The sequence below is a fragment of the Cupressus sempervirens genome, chromosome 6, assembly GCF_028749045.1.
Source record: "Cupressus sempervirens isolate cs-2001-9-10 chromosome 6, ASM2874904v1, whole genome shotgun sequence".
Taxonomy (NCBI): domain Eukaryota; kingdom Viridiplantae; phylum Streptophyta; class Pinopsida; order Cupressales; family Cupressaceae; genus Cupressus; species Cupressus sempervirens.
In genome coordinates this window covers 396325650-396334802 of record NC_143123.1, presented here as the reverse complement: position 1 = coordinate 396334802, position 9153 = coordinate 396325650, and the positions used below count along the sequence as shown (strand labels likewise).

General features: G+C 36.1%; 1 protein-coding gene across 1 annotated transcript; it reads right to left on the bottom strand.

Annotated features, from left to right (window-relative positions):
* Nucleotides 1–7448: 7448 nt before the first annotated feature.
* On the bottom strand, nucleotides 7449–8253 carry LOC149552729 (methionine-S-oxide reductase). Its single transcript, XM_089788279.1, has 2 exons — nucleotides 8128–8253; nucleotides 7449–7952 (listed from the first exon to the last, which is right to left on the bottom strand). The coding sequence occupies exons 1-2, from the start codon at nucleotides 8145–8147 to the stop codon at nucleotides 7592–7594; spliced, it is 381 nt and encodes a 126-aa protein (XP_089644405.1). The 5' UTR covers nucleotides 8148–8253; the 3' UTR covers nucleotides 7449–7591.
* Nucleotides 8254–9153: the final 900 nt, after the last annotated feature.

The window sequence follows — 9153 nt, the reverse complement described above, 5'->3', positions numbered from 1 at the left end:
AGAGTGCAAGTTAAGCTTCTATCTTTCAATCTGAAACTATTATTTGGTGTCTACCCACAATCTGGTGGAATGTATAGTAAATATCAAACAAATTTTGCCCGAAATTTCAGAATATACAGGGATGCCATTGAAACATTTTTGTTTCACACCATATTGTAGTCAACATTATATTCAATAGACTAGTAAGAAGTTCAAGATTAGATAAGCAGGGAAAGGGCCCTGATCCCTTACAAGAAGGAGAAACATCATTGACACCACAGCAACCAAAAACAGCAAAAACAGTGAGGTGCCTCCCAAAACTGAACCAGACATGTAAGCCGAAAATTACCTGTACAATATTACAAATCTACGATAGCAGACCAAACTATTTAACCATCTGTCCTTATGAAACCAAAAATAACAGTTCTGTTAACAGGAATCCTTATACTATCGTATCGACAAAATTCACTAAAGTAGTAACTTTTAAGTAAATACTCGTGTCAACAAAATTCACTATAGTAGTAAGTAAAACTACTAATAGTCCCTCAAGTCCTTAAACATATAAACAGCTTCCACCAAAAGCAGTTCATCTAAAAGCTTCTTAAAACCGTCATTTAGAACTATAAAGAGCTTCAATAAGGCTCCAATCTTTTTCCAGCTCCCAAAGCACCTCTGGTCAGATGTCAAGCTTCCCAGTTTGTAGGCGACCGCATCTAGCTAAATTTTCTGAGCTGTCTCCTAATCTTGGATTTTCCTGTGGTTATATCCATGACCGCTCTGTTCATGAAGCCATCCATAATCTGTATGAGAGAATTGAGGGTATTATCAATAGCAAGATTTTATTCAGTCATCCTTCTTTCCAGCTGATCGATTCTATGAATGACACCAAGTAAGGGGTCATCACGAGCCTGCATATCGTAGTTTTCTTCCTCATTATTCTAAGTACCCACAAAATTCTCATTATCCAGGGTCTCATTATTATGATTATTAATAGACTGTTGAATAGGCCTAATAACTGAGATGGAGGTAATTCAGTTATTCCCATGCACTTTATAAAACTTCTTCTCTATCAGTTGGCTTATAAACAATATCAATAACAACTTCTGATCTACTGGTTAACCACATTAAACATCCACAGAACATATAAACATGAAAAGCACAAAAACACTGACACAGAGGACACCAAGATTTACATGGAAACCCAGATTGAGGAAAACCACAGAGAAGCTAATTGTCATGAAATGAACACCTGTTAGGGTGACACCAGTTAAGGTGATTTTTACAAGAGGCTCACTGCAATTTGGGTCACTACCAGTAGGCTCACTGCAATTTGGGTCACTACCAGTAGGCTCCCTGCCAATGTGGTTGACTACCCAGAAATATAATGAAGACTCGCTGCCAATACAATCAAGCTTGTAGCCAGAATATAAGAAATGAAGATTGAATCCATCGCTACAGTCGGTCACCAATACTCTGCAACACAGTCTGCCACTACTTGCACCAACTCGCAATAACTGTCTCAACAGATTTGCACTTACATCACATATACCTTGCATAAAAGCATCATGCACACTCACGAACTGAAATCTTTGCTCTACTTATACCACTTGCTTCCCTCAAACTTGTCGGCCAAAATAGATTTGAAATGGGTCACATCAAGACATTTCCATGGTGGGAAAGGATTGAAACGTGGACCACCTTGACCAAAAAGTTGTCCTCCAATCATCCAACATGCAATGCCATCTACACAATCCTCAGTGCCAACGGTCATGATGAGCATGTTACAAAGTAGCTATTGGGACCGAAACACAAATAACACACTCCAACACGCATTGACCCAAAAATACTATCCACCATATGTTGCTCGCAAAGTAGATCTGCCTGTGTCAAGAAGATCTACACCCAAGAAAAAGAAGGATAACAAATTTGAAGCACATCCATCGAAGAATGCATCAAAGGTTACACAAGTTGTTAGAGAACATCAACCAATACACAATCAATATGCCATACCTATCGGTATACACCAATCAATACACATCAATAGGTTGGAACAATGTTGACATCAATGACAACCATTATTGACAACAGCATGGGTAGCATCAACCTCACATTCTAACATAGACATGATCCTCGGAGATATTAGGGGAGGCCGTATCCTGGTCCTCCTATTCCTTTCCCCTCTACAGCAGTTCTCTTTACTCTCATCTTTGTCCTCAAAGGTATCCTCTAGAGAGGAAATCTTCTTCATTGTGCAGAATGGTTTTCCCTTTAGAAGAGGGCTCCACTGAGTTTTTAGCCAATCTTGCAGTTCTTCTGGTCCCGGACCCAGGGCTATTCTCAATTTTGACACCTTTTTGCTTATGCATTTTGTTATCCTCACTGTCCTCCAAAATAGTTATTGTGACTCCCAAATTAGTTGGGGCTTTATTAGAATTTTTTTCCTTGGACAAACCTGGGACATCAAGAGGTGTGTTGTGTTCTTGGGTGACCACCAACAATTTGTTGGAAGATTGCAGGGGAGACTTGGTAGCACTCTTCTTTTCTTGCATTGGCTAGCTCTGTGTTGGCCAAACCGTTACCCATAGTCAGCCACCTAGGCTCAACAACAAGAGCTTATTGGGGGTCACCCAACAATTCGTTGGAAGATTGCAGGGGAAACTTGGTAGAACTTATTTTTCTTGCACTAGCTAGCCAAATGTTAGCCAAACTGTTACCCATAGTCAACAGCCTACGCTCAACAACAAGAGCTTGTTGGGGCTGGGAGGGAGGACACACTTGATGCTTAAGGGGCATAGGGTTCCCATGGAGGTCCATATCTAGAGCAAATTTATACAAAGCTATAATGAAACCTTGATGGAGAGGCAGGGAAGCTCCACTTGCAATACTCTATTGTGGGAAGAGAAAAGGAAGAAAGGGATATTAATTTTCTCAGGTATCTAGCATGATTCAACAGGGGGAAATGATAACCATGCACAGCCATGAATCTACCTTCTAAAGTAAAATAACACATGATATGCAGGCTGACAAGGGCATACAGAGGAAGGAGGTCTGACCTATCATAGCCGTTTTGAGATATTTTCCCCTGTTCCCCATTTTCCAAAACTTTGTTGATGAAGCTCTGATAGTTTCTCAAGCTTTTCTCTGCCACCCTTATACCAGAGTTTTTCTACCATGGCATCAACTATAATCTGTGGCACGACAGCGAACGCCAGGCTCCCAATATTAACTCTGCTGTCAGATCAAGAGTTTGTGAAGTTCAAGATGTTTACCGTTCTTATGGATTTTAGTATTTTATGTTCCAGATGTTTTAAGACATCGATGATCGGTATCATTTTTTCATTTGGTATAAGATTGAAATTTCTATTGACCTTCCAACCATGTAGTAACTTGTGAAAGTTTCTCTAAATTTTTGAGAATTATTTTCCAATGAGATGTAACATCTTTAGTAGATTATTTCATCATGAAAACTCCTGTGACACTGATCCTATATCCCGAACATCAGAGAAAGAGCCAAATCATGTTTTGGCTCAAAATCACACAGTTAAATCCTGATATTCATATCACAATCAGAGAAAGAGCCAAATCATGTTTTGCTGGTTGGGCTCCAAAGCAACAAAGATACAATCTGAAATTACTGTAAGAATTTCATTGTATTCGTTATTGTAAATTAATTTACTAGAATAGTTTTTGTAAATGTTATTTCTCAAGATTCATAATTATTTATCTCATTATAGTTTTATATTTAGTGTTTTCCAATTTTCTGATTTCAGTTGTGTCCTGCCTCATTCTGGTATGTGTTAGAAGTGTCGAGGCATTCTTAGCTTCTTGTCACTGAAAGGGTATAGGTCCATGGAAATAAGAACAATGAACCTTAATAACATGCCGGTTTCAATTGGAAAATGACACTAAGATCATGTGATCTCAAACATCATAAATGAAACTAATACATACTCTGTATTATACAACTCCGAGATTGGCGCTTAGAAACAGTCCCTATATTACAAGACTTGAATGCTTAGTTACCGATTCGGGATAAGAATCCAATTCGGGCACATGAATCCGATCCGTGGATTCGCAATTTTTTTTTTTCTTTCCCCAATTAGGATTCGTGAATATATATATATATATATATATATATATATATTACTGATCTTGCCCAAGCCCCAACTAGGAACAGAGGTTAATAAATATATATACTATATTATGTATATTTCTCGCAGTTTTTAGTATATATAGCACTAGAAAGCAAAAATATATATTTAAAAAAGTCATATTAAATAACTTAGACTCACTTAAACCTGTTGACCTTTGAGGATTCGTGCCTGGATTCCTGCAGATCTGGGCAGGATCCTTGTTTTACACAGTGGATTCGTCCAGATTCATAGCTTCCACTGTGTAAAACAAGGATCTTGCCTGGATCTGCAGGAATCCAGGCACGAATCCGGATCCGGATCGGACTTGAATCTGGATCCAGCTTCTAGGGCACGAATCCGGTAACTAAGCTTGAAAGTAACAAATATAGCTCTATAGCCATAACAAACACAATTTTAGGAAAGAATCAAACTTTGAACATATGTTCAATATGTTCAAACCAAGTCTACATCATTGATTGGAAGAAGTCCCTCATATGTCCTTTGAAACACATAAACCCAAAAACGCTTAACAAAACATATTATATTTTCTTGAGTGCAATTTCTAGAGCAAAGAAAAATCCCAACTTGCGGTAATACTTCTGTATAGATTACAATTCTTTAACATATACTTTAACCTAAGTTACCGATTCGGATGCGGATTCCGAAGCGGATTCCAGAAGCGGATACAGGATGCAGGGACTTTTTTTTTTTAAGGATGTGGATGCGAGAGGAAACGTGTATATATATATAAATATATAAACATATGCAAAGAAATGCAACTGATTTAGCTCAGGTGAAAGTAATTTTACTTTGCTAAATAGATTTGAAATAATTATAAAAAGATTGAATTATTTATTAAATGTAAACTATATCTAAATATATGATTTATTTTTTAGTAATATTGTTAAATATTATTAATATAAGATTTTTGACAGTATAAATATTCTGAAAATAAAAAATAAACCAGAAAAATAATAATACATACATGAAAATGATACAAGGAAAGAAATGTGAAGTAAAATCGAACATAAAATATATATATATATATATATATTTAATTTTTTAATAATACTTACTTAATATTAAACATAAGTAAACCAAAAACATAATAATAATACGGATATGAAATGGGAATGATACGTAAGAAAACCTAAAATAGAACCTAATAATTCAAATGTAGAGTTGCATGCAGAAAAGAAGATTGCAAAAAGGCAAAAGAAATGCAGTCGTGTGCCTAAATTCTTAAGTCACACGGCGCGAAGGAAAAGAAAAGTTGTGCGACCTGGCTCAGCTTCTTTCGTGCCTCCTTGAACGATCAACTCCCACATATTTTAGCAGCAAAACCCATTAAAATGTTTTTGCGATGAAGTTGAACAACGCTTTATACAATGAAATAGTCAAAAACCATTAAAATTTGTGCGTCAAAACTCTGAATGAATGTTTCTGATTTTATGCTCCCGGATTCCCTGCGGGTGCTGCCCAGAAGCCACCCGCAGGGATCGGATGCGGGTGGAAGCTGACACCCGCAGGGCACCCGGAGGCTTCCCGCATCCGTCCGTATCGGATGCGGAAGCCAGGCCCTAGGGCCACGCATCGGTATCTGAGACTTTAACAAGTAGAAATCAGGATATCTGATATGAAACAAACAATTCTGGCCCTGGCCCTTTTAGAAAGGTTCTTGAACTAACAGTCAATTCAAATTTGTCATTATGGCAAATAGTACACACGGTAAGTACAAAATCTTTTTGTGGCCACATTGAAAGTACATGGCAAACATTATCTATGCAACCTCTGCAATTTTTACTGGCTTTCTTAAATGCTCCCATTTTTCACAGGAACATTCATGGCCACTTTACAAAAAGTAATCATAAATGAAAGAAAGGGAGTGCAAGTGAATGGAATTAGTAGCATCATATATCCAAGAATTTTTTTAATCTCTAGACCAGAATTCTTTAGATTTTAATTAGACTGCTTCCCAAGTCTAGTCTATGCCAGAAACTACGAAAAATCTACAATGATCTCTCCAAAAAAGTTCACAATGATCACCAACGCAAAATAAAAAGGATTTGTATTAATCAGGCATGTTGTGAGAGATTAATGTTTGGGAATAGGGCTTCTAATTGATATTTCATCTAATGGGATGATGTACCGTACAAAGCTAGTGAATCAAATGTTCTTCTAGGATACATGTTCCATGTTTGGAGAAATTAAAGCAGCTTCTTTAATGTTCCAACTATTCTGCTTTTGGCTTCTCGTCCACTGAAAGTAATTGTATTAATAATAAAGATCAATACTACGGAGCCAACAGGATGATCTCAAGAGGTAAATTAATGGGCTATTTCTGGCAGAGCTCCAGCTTCAGACACTTATAAAACGTTCAGCATAATTTGGGTGCAGCAGACAGGATGAGGCCAGGTGCATGTTTTGGATCAATTTGATAGGAATATATTCCCCAAACATGAATGGATACAACTGGACACGGATATCTAAGATCTCCAGTAAAGTGGTAATTCACCAATAGAAATAGAGGTATTAAATTGCAGCAAATAAACAATAATTCAAGATAACAATACGAGTGCCTATACATTATCTCAAACCAGAGTATCCAAAAAGTTCCAACAGAAAAGCATTTCAGATCACACTCTTTGATTCATCAACAAAATTTTATGTCTCTTAGCTCTCTAATATTCTGATGATAGATCATTGAGTGTGATCCAAAACATTGATTCAAAAAGTAGTGCATGACCCAATCCAGAAATCAAGAAATACATCAAATTATAGATTGTAGAAATCTGATATCATTCATAAAAAACCTCAAAGATCGATAAGCTAACACAAACAAGCCACAAACTGTTGGAAGCCAAAGTATTTTATGATGGTTAACTCCCTAGCACAGGGTCCACAGGATGACATAAATGCCAATTACTTGAGAATGCACAATTAAAACACAGTCCTGGATGCAATTTGCTCCCCGGCTTTTCTTAAAATAGTAAACATGTAACTCTGGAATCATATACAACAAGTTTATGTCATACATATGGGCATATCTGAACCCACCCTAGTTTAATTCTCACCCCACTAAATAGACAGCTAAATTTAACAGGATAAGATCTCATGTATCAATTTAACATTGAAAAAACAAGTATAGCTACTCAAATAGAGTAAACAATTTAGATGAACACTCAGAGAAGAAGAGACATGTGGGAAGAAAAGGTCCAAAATCTAGCTTCAAAGACTTATGTATCTCATATAAGTATTTTAGTTAAACTAGATACCCCAAAAAGAAAAACCATACATTTTAATTTCCATATTCACATATGTAGTAGACTCTGAATCTCTCATATCAAAAATCCTTGAATTGAATCCAGTAAAAATCTTCGGTCTCAAATCTGAAAAAGAACAACGACTAATAGAACTCTGAAATGGAGAGCCATTAAGAACGAGCTAATAACATTCAGGCACTGATAAAAATAATGATTCTACCATTGTTGCTGCTTAAGAGCCTTGATCTTCAACCGATACCTAGGAAACCTGGGGATAGCCTGACTAGGGCCCATGCCAAATTGGCCAATACTGTTTGTGGCCGGAGGGCCATCATCATAAATATAACCGAGGAGTTTACCACAGGAAGCACACTTAAGTTTGGTCCTCTTCCTCTGAAGACCCCAATAATTGAGGGTCTCGAAAAAAGGTTTAATCCTGTCTTCCTGTTCAAGTCTGAATTTGGTCTGATCAATCGCAGAGAATGAAAGAGTTCCCTTGTTACCTGCTTCAAAGTAGAAATCTTGAGGATATAGATTGCTGCTGCTCAAATTCAGAGGGGAATCACACTCTGCACAACTGTTGAATAAACAAATCATTGGAAAATATGAAATATGTGATTTGGGTGAATAATTGGTTCGTAATCATTCATACTACTGCGAATTATTGAATTACGAGAAGAACGCAGACACAAGATTATGCAAGATACAGATTGAAGAACTTTTTATGAGCTGTTGAAAGAATGAAAAAATACCTGTAGGAAATAGAAGCCATCCGTCTCCGATGAAATTGAGGAATTGAAGAAATGAATCTTCATATAATGGCCTATTATACGCATATAATTGTCAATGTGCTTTGGTGTGCTTCTAGACGTTCAAAGTCAATGTAAACTTAAATATTTTTTTGTCATTTGCACTTGTTTTTGGTAAGGAATATTTGATTCAACAACTGAATTAAACACATGATAGATTAAAATAGTTTGATTAGTTGTTTTTTCTTTTAATTTATATAATTTCCTAAAAATATTATAGTATTTTTCTATCTATTTATCAATTTTATTTAAATGTAAATTATAGATCATTAGATATCAAGAATGAAAATACGCTAACTTTTTCTAATGTTCTTATTATTTCAAAACTATGTATAATCTATAGATTGCTTTTATCATTAGTTTGTTGGAACATATTAGTATATACTCAATTTTTTTATATAGTACTATTGAAATATTATTTATGTCGGCAATAGTGCTACAGGTGTAGATATTTGTTTTTAAATCAATAATTAATACATTTTATATTTTTAGTTTAATTAAAAACAACTTGCCCTTCTCTCCCCACTCACACTTCTGCTTCGACCAACTCCATGTGATTTTTGTGGCTCAAATGTCTCATAGGAGAAGCCTGGGATGATAACTCCGGCTAGTTGAGGAAGTTTGAAGTGCCCATTTCACCCCAAGATCGACAATCTTCAATAAATATAGTAGCTATGTCTAACCCTAGCTCTCTAAATTCTATGACAAATCTACCAAATGTTATCACAGTTGTGATGTCCCCAATATTATTAAATAAATTAGTATAATAATTTTTTATGTGGCCAACAATTTATTTATTTATCTCTTGGGCCCACTCATTGTTTTATTTCTTGTAGTGTGTTGGCCTATCAACACCTTTTTGTAATCCTTTGGGAAGCTTCCTCAAAGCCCTTTATAGGGCCAACTTGTAGGTTGTTGTAGATATGATTTCATTCTCCTATGAATTCCTATTGGAGTTCGGTTTTGTTT